This window comes from Callithrix jacchus, chromosome 11, assembly GCF_049354715.1.
Source record: "Callithrix jacchus isolate 240 chromosome 11, calJac240_pri, whole genome shotgun sequence".
Taxonomy (NCBI): domain Eukaryota; kingdom Metazoa; phylum Chordata; class Mammalia; order Primates; family Cebidae; genus Callithrix; species Callithrix jacchus.
In genome coordinates, this window is record NC_133512.1 from 59,213,321 (window position 1) to 59,234,502 (window position 21,182).

General features: G+C 37.3%; 1 protein-coding gene across 25 annotated transcripts in view; it reads right to left on the reverse strand.

Annotated features, from left to right (window-relative positions):
• The window catches only part of GTPBP10 (GTP binding protein 10), a 52,211-nt gene that overhangs the window by 12,416 nt on the left and 18,613 nt on the right, over positions 1 to 21,182 (reverse strand). For 14 of the 25 annotated variants that reach the window (XM_078342886.1, XM_078342885.1, XM_078342889.1 and 11 more), the window contains 5 exons: positions 18,321 to 18,394; positions 16,002 to 16,054; positions 13,132 to 13,239; positions 12,547 to 12,624; positions 782 to 905 (listed from right to left, as the gene is read on the reverse strand). In XM_078342886.1, the coding sequence (XP_078199012.1) occupies positions 782 to 905; positions 12,547 to 12,624; positions 13,132 to 13,239; positions 16,002 to 16,054; positions 18,321 to 18,394 (437 nt within the window). The remainder of the gene's footprint in view (positions 1 to 781; positions 906 to 12,546; positions 12,625 to 13,131; positions 13,240 to 16,001; positions 16,055 to 18,320; positions 18,395 to 21,182) is intronic. The other 11 variants (XM_078342898.1, XM_078342897.1, XM_078342900.1 and 8 more) reach the window with 1 other exon arrangement.

Consider the following 21,182-nt stretch of genomic DNA (forward strand, 5'->3'; position numbering starts at 1 on the left):
CCTCAATTGTTACCAAAAATAAAAACAGAGACACAGTATTACTGAAAAACATGTTATCCACATATCATATGCCCTCCTCTTCCTCATTTGTGCATGAGGTTCTCTACTGGACTGAATGAAATCATCACTGCCATAGGATAGACAGTGTTCTGCAAATGTCAATATTCAAAACCATGGAGAATCCCTTTAAGTTACTTTACACACAGTCCAAGAGGTAAATTTCAGACAAATAAATCATTTTGGAGTCATAGCTTCTATTTTTCTATGTCACACATACACAGAAAAAATGTTCTTTTCAGAAGACTCATCCTCTTCAGAAACCTATAGAGTTAGTTTTGCAAAGAAACATACTTCTTTAGAACTTGTTACTTCTGTTTATAATTTTATGATGTACAGTACTAGGGGAATGAAGAGCTTGTGAAGTATGTTAATTAAAGTGAAAAACTTCACAGGTAGCTGCTGACTTTTTCCTTCTTTTATTCAAATCCCACATATGCTTTATGGGCCCAATTTAAGTTTTACTTCTTCAAAAAGCCTGACCTTTTTAGTCAAAATTCGTCTTTTTTTTCTTTTGTCTCCTTTAATTTACTGTCCATATCAAACATTCTGGAATTTGGTAATTATTATGTTACAATGTTATTTACATGTTTTGTATATTTTCTCTTCAAATGTGACTTTTAAGAGAAGAAACTGTCAGTCTTCTTTTCCACTGATGATAACAGCATTCTCTGTACATTGTAATTATTCATTAAATTAGAATTAAATGAATAAATAGGTTTACCTTTAGGATTCTGGAGCTGGTTCATCAATTCATGGAGCTTATCTTGAGCATCTGGCAAGTCCATTTTATTAACTGCCAAAAGTGCAGGTTTTGTCTGAAGCTCCTCTTTGTACAATTCCAACTCCTTTAAATCAAAAGAGAAAACCCAGTAATTTTATTACTGGTTTCTGTATAAACTTATTTGGTAGGTAATGATCTCGGTGATCTAAAAGCCCATTCACACCACTGAAATGCAATAAATCCCTACAACAGAAAACTATAGGAAGAATTTCAGAAAATGATTCTGGTTAGGTCATGTGTTAGTATGTTTTAGCTGAAATGACATCCTAGAGACAGTTGTAATTTTGCATCTAGCGTCAAATATGGGTATCTGGACTTCACATACATAAAATTCGGAAGTCAATAATGATCATTTAATGTTGTACTTGTAGTATTCTTAAAAAGTAAATATACCTAGGAGCACATCTTTATCACCTTGGATTAGACAACTGTTTCTTAGATATGACATGGAAAGCACAAGTAAAAGAACAGATAAAAGGCAGAAGACTGCTGAAGGCCACCAGGAGTTTGAAGCTACAATGAGCTACAATCACACCTGCACTCTAGCCTACATGACAGAATGAGACTCTGTTTGTATTAAAGATAAATAAATTCGTAAGACTGGGCAGGGTGGCTCATGCCTGTAATCTCAGCACTTTAAGAGGCTGAGGTAGGAGGATCACTTGAATCCAGGAGTTCAAGACAAGCTTCAACAACAGAGCAAGACCCCATCTCTACAAAAAAATTTTAATTTAAGAAAAGGAGGCTGGGTGTAGTGGCTCACATCTGTAATCCCAACACTTTGGGAGGCCAAGGCAGGCAGATCACGAGGTCAAGAGATCAAGACCATCCTGGCCAACATGGTAAAACCCCGTCTCTACTAAAAATACAAAAATTAGCAAGGCGTGGTGGCATGCGCCTATTTGTCCCAGTTACTCAGGAGGCTGAGGCAGGAGAATTGCTTGAACCTGGGAGGCAGAGATTGCAGTGAGCTGAGATCGCGTCACTGCACTCCAGCCTGGCCCCTAGCAACAGAGCAAGACTCTGTCTCAAAATAAATAAATAAAATAAAATAAAATAAAAGAATGAAACAAATGGAATCTCATCAAAATTAAAAATTTTGGGTTGTTTTCTTGCTATTGAGTTGTTCTGACTCCTTATGTTTTGGGTATCAACCACTTATCAGATATATGATTTACAAATATTTTCCCCCGGTCCCTTGGTTGCCTCTTCACTCTGCTGATTCTTCCTTTTGCTGTGCAGAAGCTTTTTAGTTTGATGCAATCCTACAGGTCTATTTTTCCTTTTGTTGCCTGTGCTTTGGGGTCATATTAAAAAAAATTGCTCAGACAAATGTCATGGAACTTTTCCTCTGTTTTCTTCTAGTGGTTTTATGGTTTCCGGCTTTGAATTTAAGTCTTTAATCACCTTTGAACTGATTTTTTACATGGTGTGAAATAAGGGTCTAATTTCATTTTTCTGCATGTGGATATTCAGTTTTCTCAATACCACTTACTGAAGAAGAAAATTTTCCTTTCCTTATTGTGTGTTCTAAGTGCCTTTGTTGAAAATTAACTGTAAATACATGGATTTATTTCTCAGCTCTGGATTGTGTTCTTGGTTTATGTGTCTGTTATTGTGTCAGTACCAGACTGTTTTGATTATTAGCTTAGTAGTAGGTTTTGAAATTAGGTAGCGGGAAGCTTCCAGCTTTGTTCTTTTTGCTCAAGACTGTTTTGGCTATTCAAGGTCTTTTGTGGTTCCATACAAATTTTAGAATTTTTTTTTTTTTCTGTGAAAAATGCCATTAGAATTTTGATACAGATTGTGCTAGATTGTAGATCACTTTGGGTAATATAAACCTTATTTTAAAAATGGATAAAGGACCTGAATAGACATTTCTCAATGACATTCAAATAACCAATATGTGCATGAAAAAGTGTTCAACATCAGTAACCATTAGGGAAATGAAAAGGAAAACCACAATGAAATAGCTCCTCACACTTGGAACAATGGCTATTATAAAAAAGACAAAAGATAACAAGTATTGTCGAGGATATGGAGAGAGAGGGACCCTCGAACACCATTGGGTGGGAATGTAAATTAGTACAGCTATTATAAAAAGTGGCATGAATTTATCAAAACCTCAAAAATAGAACTACCATATGATCCAGCAATCCCACTTCTGGGTAAATATCCAAACAAAATAAAATCAGTATGTCAGATATCTGCACTCCCATTTTTACTGAAGCATTATTCATAACAGTCACAACATGGAATCAAACTAAATGTCCATCAATGGATGAATAATGACAATGTGATACACACACACACACACACACACACACAAAACTGAATACCATTCAGCCTTAAAAAAAGAAAATCTTGTCACAACAACATGGATCAACCTGGAGACCACTATACTTAGTGAAATAAGCCAGGCACAGAAAAACAAATACTGCATAATTCCACTTATATGTTGAATCTTAAAAGGTTCAATTCATAGAAGCAAGGAAAATGGTGGTTGTCAGGTGCTTGTGAAAGGAAGGATGGAGTGGTGTTGGTCAAAGGGAACAAAGATTCAGTTAAATAGGATGAATAAGTTCTGGAGATCTATTGTACAGTATAGTGACTATAATTAATGTATTATTATTTGAAAATTGCTGTAACAGTAGATCTTAAATGTTCTCAACACAAAAGAAATAACGTGTAAGATGATAGATCGTGTTAATTAGCTTGATTTAATCATTTTACAATGTATACATATATCCAAACATCACTTGTGCACTTTAAGTACACACAATTTTTATACCAATTACACTTTAATAAAACTGGAAAATTAAATAAATAAAAGTTTTGTGCCACAAAGAACACATAAAAAGTACACTGAAAAAGTGAAAAGACAAGTCACAGAAGGGGAGAAAATATTTTCAAATCATTTATCTTAGAAGGGACTTACATCTGGTGGCTGATGCCTGTAATCCCAGCACTTTGGAATGCTGAGGCACGCAAATCACCTGAGGTCAGGAGTTCAAGACCAGCCTGGCCAAGATGGTGAAACCCCATCGTTCCTAGAAATATAAAAATTAGCCTGGCATGGTGGCACATGCTTGTAATCTCAGCAATTCAGGAGGCTGAGGCTGGAGATTCACTTGAATCCAGGAGGTGGAGGTTGCAGTGAGCTGAGATCTTGCCACTGCACTCCAGCCCACATGACAGAGTGAGACTTCAGCCCAGATGACAGAGCGAGACTCAGTCTCAAAAAAACAAAAAAAAGGGAGAGATTTCCAAGATGGCGCAGTAGGAACAACTCAGGATTGCAGCTCTCAGTGAAGGCGCAGAGGGTGAGACCTAGCCGCATTTCCAGACAGACCTTTGTTGCCCACAGACCGGGGAAATTCCCAGGTGTAGGAGAGACACAGGATGCCAGCGCAGCCCTTTCGGCTTGCGTGGCTGTTTCCGCCAGCGCCACAGTGCAGCGGCACCCCACACAAAACGCACTGGTCTGGGTGCCCTGTTAAACTGGCAATCTGAGATTTGGGAGGGCAGATTATCCATCTGATTAAACGGGACTCGGACAGTGAGCCAAACCAGGAGATTCCCGGGAAGCAACATTTGAGCCGGTGCAGTGGGTCGCTGCACGGGAAATCACACAGATCCCGGTGCCCTTTCGGCACGCGACTGAAACACCTGGGAGAGAGTCAACCGTTCAACTTAAAAAAAAGAGAGAAAAAGGGCTTTGAGGCAGGGAGCCAGGTGATCAGGCTCGGCGGGTCCCACCCCACAGGGACAAAAAAAAACGGCGATTCGAAACGCTCGTGGTTGAGAGTTTCACTGCGGGCACAGCTGAATCCAGGATGGTGCAGCTAAGTGGGGGAGGGGCGTCCACCACTACCAAGGTGTTCCGCCCCTACAGAGGTACACTCCCATTGCTGATGCAGCCTGCTGTTGTGAGGCAACCCACCATAACAGAGACACTCCGCCAATAGGGCGGAGCCCATGACAGCAGGGCAGAGCCCAGGCAACAGGGCAGAGTCCACAACAGTAGGGCGGAGTCCACAGCAGCAGGGCAGAGCCCACGACAACAGGGCAGACCCCCCGGTAGCAGGGTGGAGCCTTGGCAGGCAAACAGTGACTAGACTGCCTCCTAGCTAAGCAGGACAGTGCAACAGATACTCATTAAGAAAGCCCTAACTCCCTGAGACAGAAAATCTGAGGGAAAAAAAAAGGGGTTTTATAAGTTCTGCAGCAGACCTAAACGCACCTGCCTAACAGCCCTGAGTGATCAACGGAGCTCACAGCTCAGCACTTGAGCTCCTATACAGTACAATCCGTCTCCTCAAGCAGCTCCCTGACCCCTGTATATCCAAAGAGTCACCTCAAAAAGGACTGATCAGACTGACATTTGGCGGGCATCATTCTGGGACAAAGATAGCAGAAGAAACTGGTAGCATCCCTCACTGTTCCGCAGATGCTACAGGTGTACCCCAGACAAGCAGGACCTGGAGTGGATCTCAGCAGTCGCACAGCAGAAGGGCTAGACTGTTAGAAGAAAAATTAAGTAACGGAAATACTTCATCATCAAAAATCTGGACGTCCACTCAGAGACCCAATCGAAAAGTCAGCAACTACTCAGACGACAGGTGGATAAATCCACAAAAATGAGAAGAAACCAGCGCAAAAAGGAGGAAAACACCCGAAACCAAAACACATCACCTCCTAGAAAGGACCAAAACTCCTCACCAGCAAGGGAACAAAGCTGGACGGAGAATGACTGTGACGAAATGATGGAATCAGACTTCAGAAGGTGGATAATGAGAAACTTTTGTGAGCTAAAAGAACATGTTCTAAATCAATGCAAAGAAACTAAGAACCTTGAAAAAAGATTTGGAAAAAGATTTAAAGAAATGATAACAAGAATGGACAACTTAGAGAGGAATGTGAATGAATTGAAGGAGCTGAAAAACACAACACGAGAACGTCACGAAGCATGCACAAGTTTCAACAGCCGAATTGACCAAGCAGAAGAAAGAATATCAGAAGTCAAAGATCAACTCAATGAAATAAAACGAGAAACCAGGATTAGAGAAAAAAGCGCAAAAAGGAATAAACAAAGTCTCCAAGAAATGTGGGACTATGTGAAAAGACCTAACCTACGTTTGATAGGTGTACCAGAATGTGACGAAGAGAATTAATACAAGCTGGAAAATACTCTTCAGGATATTATCCAGGAAAATTTCCCCAACCTAGCAAGGCAGGCCAATATTCAAGTCCAGGAAATACAGAGAACACCACAAAGATATTCCGCCAGAAGAGCAACCCCAAGGCATATAATCATCAGATTCACCAGGGTTGAAATGAAGGAGAAAATACTAACGGCAGCCAGAGAGAAAGGTCGGGTCACCCACAAAGGGAAGCCCATCAGACTCATAGAAGACCTCTCAGCAGAAACGCTACAAGCTAGAAGAGAGTGGGGGCCAATATTCAACTTCCTTAAAGAAAAGACTTTCAACGCAGAATTTCATATCCAGCCAAACTGAACAATAAGTGAAGGAAAAATAAAATCCTCTGCAAACAAGCAAGTACTCAGAGATTTTGTCACCACCAGGCCTACTTTACAAGAGCTCCTGAAAGAGGCACTACACTTAGAAAGGAACAGCCAGTACCAGCCATTCTAAAAACATACCAAATGGCAAAGAGTATCAACAAAATGAAGAATCTGCATCAACTAACGGGCAAAACAGCCAGCTAGCATCAAAATGGCAGTATCAAATTCACACATAACAATACTAACCCTAAATGTAAATGGGCTAAATGCACCAATCAAAAGACACAGACTGGCAAATTGGATAAAAAGCAAAACCCATCAGTGTGCTGTATCCAGAAAGCCCATCTCACATGCAAGGATACACAAAGGCTCAAAATAAAGGGATGGAGGAAGATTTACCAAGCAAATGGAGAGCAAAAAAAAAGCAGGAGTTGCAATTCTCGTCTCCGATAAAATAGACTTTAAAGCAACAAAGATCAAAAGAGACAAAGAAGGTCATTACATAATGGTAAAAGAATCAATACAACAAGAAGAGCTAATGATCCTAAATATATATGGACCCAATACAGGAGCACCCAGATATATAAGGGAAGTTCCTAATGACTTACAAAGAGACTTAGACTCCCACACAATAATAGTGGGAGGCTTTAACACTCCACTGTCAATATTAGACAGATCAACCAGACAGAAAATCAACAAGGATATCCAGGGCTTGAACTCAGACCTGGAACAAGCAAACCTGATAGACATTTACAGAACTCTCCACCCCAAATCCACAGAATATACATTCTTCTCAGCACCACATCACACCTACTCTAAATTGACCACATAATCGGAAGTAAAGCACTCCTCAGCAAATGCAAAACAACTGAAATCATAACAAACAGTCTCTCAGACCATAGTGCAATCAAGTTAGAACTCAGAGTTCAGAAACTAACTCAGAACCACACAGCTTCATGGAAACTGAACAACTGGCTCTTGAATGTTGATTGGATAAACAATGAAATGAAGGCAGAAATAAAGAAGTTCTTCGAAACCAACAAGAATGAAGACACAACATACCAGAATCTCTGGGACACATTTAAAGCAGTCTCCAGAGGAAAATATACAGCAATAAGTGCCCATATGAGAAGAGTGGAGAGATTGAAAATTGACACCCTATCATCAAAATTGAAAGAGCTAGAGGAGCAAGATCAAAAAAAACTCAAAACCTAGCAGAAGACAAGAAATAACTAAGATCAGAGCAGAACTGAAGGAGATAGAGACATGAAAAACCCTTCAAAAAAATCAATAAATCCAAGAGCTGGTTTTTTGAAAAGATCAACAAAATAGACAGATCGCTAGCCAGACTGATAAAAAAGAAAAGAGAGAACAACCAAATACATGCAATAAAAACGATAAAAGGGAAATCACCACAGATTCCACAGAAATTCAAACCATCATCAGAGAATACTACAAACAACTCTATGCACATAAACTAGTAAACCTGGAAGAAATGGATAAATTCCTGGACTCCTGTGTCCTTCCAAGCCTAAACCAGGAGGAAGCCGAAACTATGAATAGACCAATAACAACGTCTGAAGTCGAGGGAGCAATTAAGAGCCTACCAAACAAAAAAAGCCCAGGTCCTGATGGGTTCACAGCCGAATTCTACGAGACATACAAAGAGGAGCTGGTACCATTCCTTCTGAAACTATTCCAAATAATCCAACAAGAGGGAATCCTTCCCAAATCATTTTATGAGACCAACATCATCCTGATACCAAAACCCAGCAGAGTCTCAACAAGAAAAGAAAACTTCAGGCCAATATCCATGATGAACATAGATGCAAAAATCTTCAATAAAATACTGGCAAACTGATTGCAACAGCACATCAAAAACCTTATCATCATGATCAAGTAGGATTCATCCCGGGGATGCAAGGCTGGTTCAACATACGCAAGTCTATAAATATAATTCACCACATAAACAGAACCAAAAACAAAAACCACATGATTATCTCAATTGACGCAGAGAAGGCATTTGACAAATTTCAACAGCCCTTTATGCTAAAAACCCTCAATAAACTCAGTATTGATGGAACGTATCTCAAAATAATAAAAGATATTTATGAAAAACCAACAGCCAATATCATACTGAATGGGCAAAAACTGGAAGCATTCCCTTTGAAATCCGGCACTAGACAAGGATGCCCTCTTTCACCACTCCTATTCAATATAGTACTGGAAGTTCTAGCCAGAGCAATCAGGCAAGAAAAAGAAATAAAGGGTATTCAAATAGGAAAGGTGGAAGCCAAATTGTCTCTATTTGCAGACGACATGATAGTATACATAGAAGACCCCATCGCCTCAGCCCAAAAACTCCTGAAACTGATAAGCAACTTCAGCAAAGTCTCAGGATATAAAATCAATGTGCAAAAATCACAAGCATTCGTCTACACCAATAACAGACTTAAAGAAAGCCAAATCAAGAACGAACTGCCATTCACAATTGCTACAAAAAGAATAAAATACCTTGGAATACAACTCACAAGGAATGTAAGGGACCTCTTCAAGGAAAACTACAAACCACTCCTCAACGAAATAAGAGAGGACACAAACAGATGGAGAAACATTCCATGTTCATGGTTAGGAAGAATTAATATCATGAAAATGGCTATACTGCCCAAAGTAATTTACAGAATCAATGCTATCCCCATCAAGCTACCATTGACTTTCTTCACAGATCTGGAAAAAGCCCCATGAACTTCATATGGAACCAAAAGAGAGCCCGCATAGCCAAGTCAATTCTAAGCAAAAATAACACAGCAGGAGGCATCACACTACCGGATTTCAAACGATACTACAAGGCTACAGTAATCAAAACAGCATGGTACTGGTACCAGTACCAAAACAGAGATGTTGACCAATGGAACAGAACAGAGGCCTCGGAAGCAACGCCACACATCTAAACCATCTGATCTTTGACAAACCTGATAAAATCAAGCAATGGGGAAAGGATTCCCTGTTTAATAGATGGTGTTGGGAAAACTGGCTAGCCATATGCAGAAAGCAGAAACTGGACCCCTTCCTGACACCTTACACTAAAATTAACTCCAGATGAATTAAAGACTTAAACATAAGACCTAACACCATAAAAACCCTAGAAGAAAACCTAGGTAAAACCATTTAGGACATAAGCATAAGCAAGGTCTTCATGACTAAAACACCAAAAGCATTGGCAACAAAAGCCAAAATAGGCAAATGGGACCTAATCAAACTCCACAACTTCTGCACAGCAAAAGAAACAGTCACTAGAGTGAATTGGCAACCATCAGAATGGGAAAAAAAATTTGCAGTTTACCCATCTGACAAAGGGCTGATATCCAGAATTTACAAAGAACTCAAACAGATTTCCAGGAAAAAAACAAGCCCATTCAAAAATGGGCAAAAGATATGAACAGACACTTTACAAAAGAAGACATACACGAGGCCAAGAAACATATGAAAAAATGCTCATCATCACTGGTCATTAGAGAGATGCAAATCAAAACCACATTGAGATACCACCTCATGCCAGTTAGAATGGCAATCATTAAAAAATCTGGAGACAACAGATGCTGGAGAGGATGTGGAGAAAAAGGAACACTTTTACACTGTTGGTGGGAATGTAAATTAGTTCAACCATTATGGAAGACAGTGTGGCGATTCCTCAAGGCCTTAGAAATAGAAATTCCATTTGACCCAGCAATCCCATTACTGGGTATATATCCAAAGGACTATAAATCGTTTTACTATAAGGACACATGCACACGAATGTTCATTGCAGCACTGTTTACAATAGCAAAGATCTGGAACCAACCCAAATGCCCATTGATAATAGACTGGACTGGGAAAATGTGGCACATATACACCATGGAATATTATGCAGCAATCAAAAATGATGAGTTCGTGTCCTTTGTAGGGATTTGGACGAATCTGGAGAATATCATTCTCAGCAAACTGACACAAGAACAGAAAATGAAATACCAAATATTCTTACTCATAGGCGGTTGAGGAATAATGAGAACACATGGACACCGGGAATGGGGTACTACACACTGAGGTGTATTGGCGGGAATAGGGGAGGGACAGCAGGGGGTGGGGGCGCTGGGGAGGGATAGCCTGGGGAGAAATGCCAAATGTGCGTGAAGGGGAGGAAGGCAGCAAAACATACTGCCATGTGTGTACCTATGCAACTGTCTTGCATGTTCTGCACATGTACCCCAAAACCTAATATGCAATAAAAAAAGAGAAAAAAAGAAACAAAAGAAGGGACTTATTTCCAAAAATATAAAAAATGCTTACAACTCAATAATTAAAAAGCAAATAATGCAAATACTAATGCATACAGAATCTGAAGAGACTTTCCTCCAAAGATACAAAAATGGCCTAATAAGCACATAAAAAGATGTTTAGCATCATTAATCATAAGAGAAATGCAAATAAGAACTATAAAAAAATACCACTGCACTCCTATAAGGGTGAGTAAAGTAAAAACGACAGACAATAAGTGTTGACATTCATGTGAAAAAATTGGAACCCTCATACATTGATGGTGCGACTGTAAAACGGCTAAATGGTGCTACCAATTTGGAACAGTTTTGCAGTTCCTCAAAATGTTAAAGAATTACTATCTGATCCAGCAATTCCACTCCTACGTATATATCCAAGAGAAATGAAATCATGTCTATACAAAAACCTGTACACAAATGTTCACAGCAGTATTACTCATTATAGATAAAAAGTAGCAAACTAAATAGGATCTATAAATTCCTGGAGGTAAGTAACACCATGTTGTCTTAGAGAGAAATCACATGGCTGAAATGTAGCATCTAGGGGAGAGGGTTAGGGAGGAGGACTGCTAGGGAGGGGCCCAATTTGCAGATTTCATAAATCATGCTCAGGTTAGACTTTAACCTAACAGCTATGGGTGTCCACCAAAGCATTTTAGGCAGGGAGCATCACCTTGGTTCTTTTACAAAGATCACTCTAGCTGCCATATAAAAAACGAACTGGAGAGAAGCAAGACAGGAAACAGGGAACAAGATCAGATTCAATATTCCAGTGAGAAGGGTTGATGATGATAACAGTGTAAAGGAAGACAAGAGGATGGATTTCAGAGAGATTTAAGAAAAGAAACTGACAAGGCTTGTGTAGGTGGTGAGAAGAATCAGTATATCACAGCTTACACATTCACTAAGTTATGGGGATGGCTGAAAGTTTTTTTAAAAGTTTACTTTTTACCTGATGCTCCAGACATAAGAAAGAAGAAAAAAAAAGTTTACTTTTATCCGTATTAAGTGACTAATGGGACATCCAATCAAAGATGTCCAATGGGCATCTGGTCTAAAGAACAACGAAGGCGTGGCATGGTGGCCTACATCTATAATCCCAGTACTTTGGGAGGCCAAGGCAGGTGGATTGCCTGAGGTCAGGAGTTTGAGACCAGCCTGGCCAATATGGTGAAACATTGTCTCTACTAAAAATACAAAAATTAGCCAAGCATGGTGGCACACACCTGTAATCCCAGGTACTCGGGAAACTGAGGCAGGTCAATCACTTGAGTCCAGGAGATGGAGGCTGCAGTGGGCTGAGATGATGCCACTGCACCCCGGCCTGGCCAACAGAACAAGACTGTCTCAAAAAAAAAGTACAACAAAAAGATCTGGCAGTCATCAATATTATTAATTTCAATATTATTAATTGTAAGTAAGCAATGGGAGTCGTGGGTAAGATTGCAAAATAAGGTTAGGACAGAACTCTGAATAATGTTAATTAAAGAATAAGAAGAAACAGCCTAAAAAGTAGACTGAGAAATAGTGTAAGAGCAAAAATAGAACCAGAAGATTACAGTTCACAAAGCTAAGAATAAGAATGTTTCAAGAAGAATTAGACAATGTGCCAAAGCTGAAGCAAGATAAAAGTCTGGGAAGTATACAATGGGGATTTGGAAGCCGAGGAGCATTTTATCCACTGCAGTAGGTTTAAGAAGCAAATGAATATAGAGGAACTGGAGACAACAAGTTTAAGTAATTCTTCAACTGACATCAAAGATTTTAAATGGCAGAGTATGCATATACTGTAATCACGTTATTTCATATAGTCTTACATTCCTACATATTAGACTAAATATAGAACACAGTAAAACAAAACCTACTTTTGTAAGCAGTATTATGGTTTCAAAAGCAGTTCTGTATTGAGTGTGATAAGAAAGCTGAAATCCAGAAATATCAACCTAAAAAGGGATGGAGACAACCTTTAACATAAGAAAAATAGCTATACATTTCTATGTTTTAAAATGTTTTACTCTCTCAAGCTTAAAACAATTTCTCTATGCTCTACTTGTTATTTAGCAATTCAAAATAAGTAACAGAAATAGATGTTAATTATAATTATTCTGATAAAATTACAGTTATTAATAAAAAAACTAGGCTAAGACAATTTGTACCAATAGAGACAATCTCATATATAATGCTATCACCAGCAATGAAGTATGAAAGAGATGCTATGATACTATATAATATGTTAGTATATTGGAAATCTTAAGGAAATACATCTTGACAAGTATGGCCAAACTTACATATGATATAGTAAACAATGTCACTCTCATCCCCATATTATAAAAGACTTAGTGGAGTAACATACGCTACCACTTTCTTATTTATAAAAAAATTCGAAGAAAAACTAAATTCATTGATTTTCATATTTATTTGAACATCACATTGGTATGCATATGACTTACAACAAAAAGTAGTTGTCTAGTTCTTTCTATATGCTTGAGGAATTTGTGGCCCATTCCTTTGTTCATGTGTGCTCCTTCTATTAAACCTGGAAGATCAGCTACTGATATCTAATACAAAGTTAAACGGTTGATGAAAAAGGAAAATACATGAAAACCACAAGTTCAATTACATCCAAAAATTTTCAAGACATTTCAAATAAACACTTCCTAACTTATGATTACCACTACATCTTTGAAAAGCCAAGATACTATTATAGCAAAATTAATGTACAGTATTCAGAATTAATATATTTTGTTATATTAGTCCCATATTTACTGTGAATAATCTAGAAATTTTACAGATTAGTTTAACATTTGTTTATTTATTATTATTATTTTAGAGAAGACCTTGTTCTGTCACCCAGGTTGGAGTGCAGTGGTGTGACTGTAGCTCACTGCAGACTGGAACTCCTGGGCTCAAGCCAGGCTCCCACCTCAGTCTCCCAAGTAGCTGAGACAACAGGCACACATTCCACGTCCAGAAAATTAAAACATTTTTTTGCAGAGACAGAGTCTCGCTATGTTGCACAGACTGGTCTCAAACTCCTATCCTCAAGTGATCCTCTCACCTTGGCCTCCCGAAGTGCTGGGATTACAGGTGTGAGCCACCACACTAGTCCTTAGTTTAAACTTATTTATAATTTCTAAACGGTATTGTCGAAGATGAACTTTTCATAGAATTTCAATCTTTACACTCTGAATTCATAAAAGTTTACAAGGATATTAACTCCAAAGACATTTACTAGGTATAGCTCTGTATTTCAAATTCAATTTGTAATTATTTATTTGGTACCATTGTTCCTTTTCTGTTCATATCATACCAGTAGGATTGTCAACCATTCTTACAAAGTATTATGTTGGTGCAAAACTACCTGTGGTTTTGGTCATTACTTTGAATAGACTTTACTACATTAATAGCGGTGTGTGCTTCACATTTTTGTAGGTAATTATTGTTTTTACTCAAGCAAAGCTCATGGCTTTACAGGAGGAGCAGAGTTCTATCATCTAGAATTTCAATCACCTGAGCATGCTTCCCTGTCATAATCTTATCTTGTGCCAGTATTCAAGTAAGAACAGTCAGGGGAAACTGCACTCGACAAACCCAAGTTGTAGTTGTGGCTCTCCTACTTTTGGCCATTACTTTTAATGATCAAAACCACAGTTACTTTTGCACCAACCTAACAAAAGAATACAGTGTTCCTATACTCCTCTTAGAGGGAATAATCATTATTAACCATCATTCTACACTTGTGCTTTTCAAACCTTACTGTGCTTCATAATCATATAGGGAACTCTTAGAATCTACAACTGCTCAGGCCCTACCCCCAAGAGATTTAGTTTCAAATCTCTGGGGCCCAAGCATCATTTATCATTGCTGTTCTTAAGCCACCCAGGTAATTCTGAAGTGCAACAAAGAATGAGAGGCAGTACCCTACATCCCCTGCCCAGTGTAGACAAAGAATTCAGGGTCTTAAAGGAAGCTGACAAAGCAGCATGCTAAACAGAAATCTCATGTTCTGAAATTTCCTCTACCAATTTCCCTTAAAAATTAGGTATAAACAATGTTCTCTTTTCCTCTAAATATTGTCCTCTATATTCATATTCTATATTTAATATAATTTTACTTACATTTAACATTCTGTATTATAACTGAAGTTTTATCTTTTACTGTCATATCACTATAACTGAATATAATTTTTTAATGTTTTAAAAATTATGTCAGAAAACTATATGAACCTATATTGATGCATCGTTAACACCCAAAGTCTATACTTTATATTAGGTTTCATTCTTGGTGCTGTACATTCTATGGATCTTAACAAATGTATACTGTATCTACCATTACAGCAACAGAAAGTGTACTATATAGTTTCATACTTTATAGTGTGCCCTAGAAATTCTCTGTACTCTGCCTATTCATCCCTCCTCCCTCCCTAACCCTGGCAATCACTGATCTTTTTTTTTTTTTTTTTTTACTGTCTCCACAGCTTTTCCTTATCCAGAATGTCACATAGTTGGAATCATACGGTATCATACAGTCTTTTCAGATTAGCTTCTCTCACTTAGTAACAGGCATTTAAGATTCCATTAGGTCTTTTTGAGGCCTCTTTAGAACTGAATAATAACCCACTGTCTAAATATATACCACCATTTATTTACCCATTCACCTACTGAAAGATATCTTGGTTGTTTCCAAGATTTGGTAATTACAAATAAAGCTGCTATAAGCATCCATGTGGAGACTTCTGTGTGTGCATAAGTCTTCAATATACCTGGGTAAATGCGAGGGAGCACAACTACTAGATTGTACATATTTTAAATATCGTTACTTTCCTTTTATAGTTTTTATTATAAGTATAATAAAAGAAGATCCACAGTTGTTATTTATGAAGGACAAATGAATTTTAATAGCTGGTTGAAACCAAAATTCCATTAAAACATTTTTTTTTTTTTCAAAAAAAGAAAGTTGGAATAAAATTATTACCATGAACTTTAGAGTGTATTTTTAAAAAACAAAGATAAATAATACAATATAGTAGTAAAAGAAAGACTTGCAATAAGAAGAAACCAAGACTAAGGAGACAAAGAATATATAATGTTGTAGGGATAAACGGGACCTAATCTTTGGAAGAACAAGAAATTAAATTCTTATGAAATATTTTATTATGATAGTGCTGAGAAGAATTAATTTGACCAGTTTATCATAAACAAAACCTTGTTACTTTTTCTCCACTAACACCACAGAAACAGGAAAATACTATAAGTCCAAGTAAGTACCAAAACCAAGTACTTTGACTTCTAATGAAGTGTTTTACTTTAAAAATACCTACCTGTTTGAAATCATTGTACATAATCTTTCCAAGTTCAGGCTTTAATGTTGTAACTAAAAGAAACACAACAATAAATTAAGGTTAGAATTTATTTTAAGGCTGCTACTCTCAAAAGTGTCTTGGCATTACGCATAGAATAAACAATATTTCAATTCAGATTTTGTTCTAATTTGCTAAAATGGAAACTATGATTATTTTTGCTATTTAACATGTACTTGGAGTATCAAGTGTTGTGGCTCATGTCTGTAATCCCAATGCTTTGGGAGGCCAAGGCAGGAGGATCATTTGAAGCTAGGAGTTCAAGACAAGCCTGGGCAGCATAGCGAGACCCTATCTCTACAAAGAATTTAAAATGGGCAGGCATGGCAGTGCACACCCGTAGTCCTAGCTATTCCAGAGGCTGATGTAGGAGGATCTCTTGAGCCTAGAAGTTCAAGATTGCTGTGAGGTATGATCATGCCACCGTACTCCGGCCTGAGTGACAGAGCTAGAGCCTATCTCTAAAATAAATAATTAGTATTTGGAAAAGGACAAATACAGATTTTTATAATCTGTATAGGCCTAATGTAATTACTGAACCTCAACATTCCTCTATTGCACTTTAAGGTGTGTAATAGATGTTTAGGGAAGTCAGCTATCAGGTTTCTATCACTGGACTGTGGGTGAAATTTTTCTAGTTCCTTCTCCTTCAGTTATTCTTAAGCCTCATCAACCCTACATTAGTCTCTTACCTATGACTTTTTGCTACATATTAAAACAAATAGTGGCCTTGTGATTTATCACAATTAGTCCAAACTTAATTCTACTTTGTCACAGTCTAATTTTGGAATGGCTTGATTTTATTTTCCAAGTTAATATCATTCTGTGTCCTTTTAATGATGGCAGAGATCTTATCATACTTACTATGTTTAACCAAAGCCTCTTTTATATCTCATCTAGCTACCACAAGGGCCTACTGACTGGTTTTCTCAGACTCTTTCATGTCCCACACCAATCCATTTTCTATATTATAGGCAGAGATCTCTGTGAGGAACAAACCTAAGCATTTTATCCCTTGCTTAAGTGATTCCAATTGCTCTTAAGATATTAAAATCAAATATAGCTTACATGGTCTATGTGATATGGTTTCTTACATCTCTAAGCTCATCTCGATTTTTTCCCTACTTCATACTATCTAGACAAACATATCTACTCCCTGCCACCACTGAAGCCTTTGTGTACATGATATTTCCTCTGATTAAAGACCCTTCATCCTCCACTCCATTTTACTAATTAACTCATAATTATTCCTCATATCTCATAATTATTCCACATATCTTCAAGGAAGTCTAAAGCAGTCATCTATACTCTTTCATAATGCCCTTTTACGTTTCCTTATATTTATTAGTGATATATATACCTGACTCCAATAGTCTACAAACTCAATAAAAGTCAAAACAGTGGTGGCTAACACCTGTAATCCCAGCACTTTGGGAGGCCAAGTCGGGCAGATCACGAGGTGAGGAGATTGAGACCATCCTGGCTAACATGGTGAAACCCTGTCCCTTCTAAAAATACAAAAAATTAGCTGGGCATGGTGGCATGTGCCTATAGTCCCAGCTACTCGGGAGGCTGAGGCTGAAGAATGGCTTGAACCCAGGAGGCGGAGGGTGCAGTGAACTGAGATCACACCACTGCACTCCAGCCTGGATGACAGAGCTAGACTCCCTCTAAAGAAAAAAAAAGTATCTGCTAAATGAATGAAAGTATTCATCTCAGCCTTCCTAGTGCTTATCACACTGCCTGATAAAGGATAAGTGGCTCATAAAATCCTAACTAAACCAAATAAATGATTAAGCAAAAGAAAAATACAATAAAGTAACTGTCTAACCTGTATAAGAAACTTTGTTGAGGGGCATAGAGGTTTCAAAGATTAATGGAAAATACGGCTGCGCAGGGTGGCTCACGCCTATAATCCCAGCAATTTAGAAGGCCAAGGTGGGAGGATCACTTGAGCCCAGGAGTTCAAGACAAGCCTGGGCAACATACGGAAACCCCTGTCTCCACAAAAAAAAAAAAAAAAAAAATCAGCCAGGCATGGTGGCACACATCTGTAGTACCAGCTACATGGGAGGCTGAGGCAGGGGGATGGCTTGAGCCTGGGCTGCAGTGAGCCATGATCATGTCATTGCACTTTGGCCTGTGCAACAGTGATCTATCTGCCAAAAGTTTTTCAACTAAGCCTACCCTCAGAGTTGTCATTTTATTCATTCTCAGAAAACTATCAGTCTTTAAAAGTTTACCTCCACTCTTTAAAATACACAATCAAATTATACTTACATGCGTAATCTGCAATTGCAGGTTTTGCATGAGAAACTCGACTTAGCAAAGAGGATTTTCCAGCATTTGGGAATCTGAAACAAGAATGTAAAATGATACACTATAATAAATGTCAGTATTATTATCTCTGAATTCCTAAAAATTCAAGTAGACTTCTTGAATATATTTGGGATTAAAAGTAGAATACAAATGTATTACAAACAATCTTGAAAAACTTGAGAACAATATGTACTTAGAAAAAAGGTAAAGAAATTCATTCTGTACACTGAAGATGTTTCAGTATTGAAAGCGTATAATACTTGTTATTCTAATTATGACTTAAAAATAAAAACCACTTGGAAGTCATAGAAAAACAAAGAAATTTAAAAAAAGAAAAAGAAAAACACCTGCAATTTACTCTCTCTAGCTAAGCTAAACACTGACAAAATATTACATTGTTTTGTAAATTGCTTCTAAAAATTTATAGATACTTTCAAACATAAACAAAAGTAGAGAGTAATGAATTCCATTTAGCTATCACCCAGCTTCAACAAATATTAATACATTGGCAATACACTTCTTAAAATTTGGTTTGAATAGAAAATCAAATAAGGTTGTACGTTACAATTGCCTGATGTGTCTCAAATCTCTTTTTAAGCTCCCCCTCTATCTTGTTTCCAATTTGTAATTTTATTTTTAAAGAAAATGGGTCATTTGTCTTACAAAGTTTCTTTTCCAAAGTCTTCATTTTTCTAGTAGCAGCTACACCGTCACTTAACATTCTCTTTTCCCCCTGTGTTTTCTTTAAAAAAATTGGCAGTTGTTAGTTTTAATCATTTTCAAGTTTTAAATTTTTTTTGAAGTGGGGGAAAACTACTTTACAGTTGGTTGGCCTGTTCTTAAAACTGAATAATATAAGGTGAATACTTTTTAATGGTGAAGTGTAATTTACTTAACTAATTTCCTATTGATAGACATTTAGGTTGTCTACAATTTTTCACTCTAAATAACATTGTAAAAAATATGTATACAGGTAGATACTGATAATAGCCATCGCTGGGTGGTAGAATTCATAGACAACTTTTTCTTTATGCTAACAAGTGTGTATTGTTTATCTTTTTCCTAAATAACTTTAAACAATGCAATGACTATCCTTAAACCTTTACAACTTTTTTCATCTTTTCATGGCTTAATAGCTCATATCTTTTTATTTCTTTTAATGCTTTTATTTCAATAGCTTTAGGGGTACAAGTGATTTTTTGTTGTTGCTACATGGATGGATTAGGTGATGATGAAGTCTGGAATTTTAGTGTACCCACCACCCAAGTAATGTACATTGTATACAATATGTAGTTTTTTATCCCTCACCATCCTCCTATCCTCTCTCCTTCTGAGTCTTCAATGTCCATTATACCACTCTGCATGCCTTTGTATACCCACAACTCAGCTCCCGTTTATAAGTGAGAATATGTGGTACTTGGTTTCCATTCCTGAGTTACTTCACTTAGGAAGATGTCTTCATTCGGTTTTATGGCTGAGTAGTATTCCATGGTGTGTGTATATATAGATACATACACACTTTTCTTTATCCATTCATTGGTTGATGGGCACTTAGGTTGACTCCATGTCTTTGCAATTCTGAATGATACTGTGATAAACATGTTGTGCAGATATTTTTTGGATACAATGACTTCTTTTCCTTTAGGTAAATATCCTGTAGTAGGACTGCTGGATGAAATGATAGGTCTACTTTTAGTTCTTTGAGAAATCTCCATACTGTTTTCCATACAAGTTGTATTAATTTACATTCTCACTCAGCAGTGAGTTTAAGTGTACCCATCACCCAAGCACTGTATGTTGTTCCCAATAGGTAGTTTTGTATCCCTCACTGCCCTCCTATCCTCCCTCCTTCTGAGTCTCCAATGTCCATTATATCATTCTGTATGCCTTTAAGAGTATAAAAGTTCTCTTTTCACCACATCTACAACAGCATCTATTGTTTCTTGATTTTTACATAATGAACATTCTGGCTGGGTAAGTTGGTAAATCACTGTGGTTTTAACATGCATTTCCCTGATTATTAGTGATGCTGAACATTTTCTCATGCACTTCTTGGCCATTTGTATGCATATCTTCTTTTGAGAAACATCCATGTCATTTGTCCACTTTTTAACGGAATCACTTCTTCCTTGCTGATTTGAGTTCCTTGCAGATTCTGTATATTAGTCCTCTGTTAGATGCACAGTTTGTAAATATTTTTCTCCCATTCTGTAGGCTGTTTACTCTGTTGATTCTTTCTTTTGCTGTGCAGAGGATTTTTACTTCAATTAGGTCCCATTTATTTATTTTTGTTGCATTTGCTTTGGGATCTTAATTATAAATTTTTTGTCTAGGGCATTGTCCAGAAAGGTTTTTCCAAAGTGTTCTAGAATTTTTATAGTTTCAGGTCTTAGATTAAAATCTTCAATCTATCTTGAGTTAATTTTTGTATATAATGAAAGATATAAACCCAGTTTCATTACTGTACATTTGGATATCCAATTTTCCCAGCATCGTTTTTTTTGAATTGGGTATCCTTTCCCCAGCTTATATTTTTGTGTGCTTTGTTTAAGATCAGTTGGTCTTAAGTATTTGGCTTTATTTCTGGGTTCTCTATTCTGTTCCATTGGTCTATGTACCTACTTCTATACCAATATCATGCTGTTTTGGTTACTATAACCTTGTAATATAATTTGAAGTCAGGCAATATGATTCCTCTAGATTTGTTATTTTTGCTTAGGGTTGCTTTGGCTATTCAGACTTTTTTGATTCCATATGAATTTTAGGGTTGTTTTTTCTAATGCTGTGAAAAATGATATTGGTATTTTGACAGAAATTGCATTG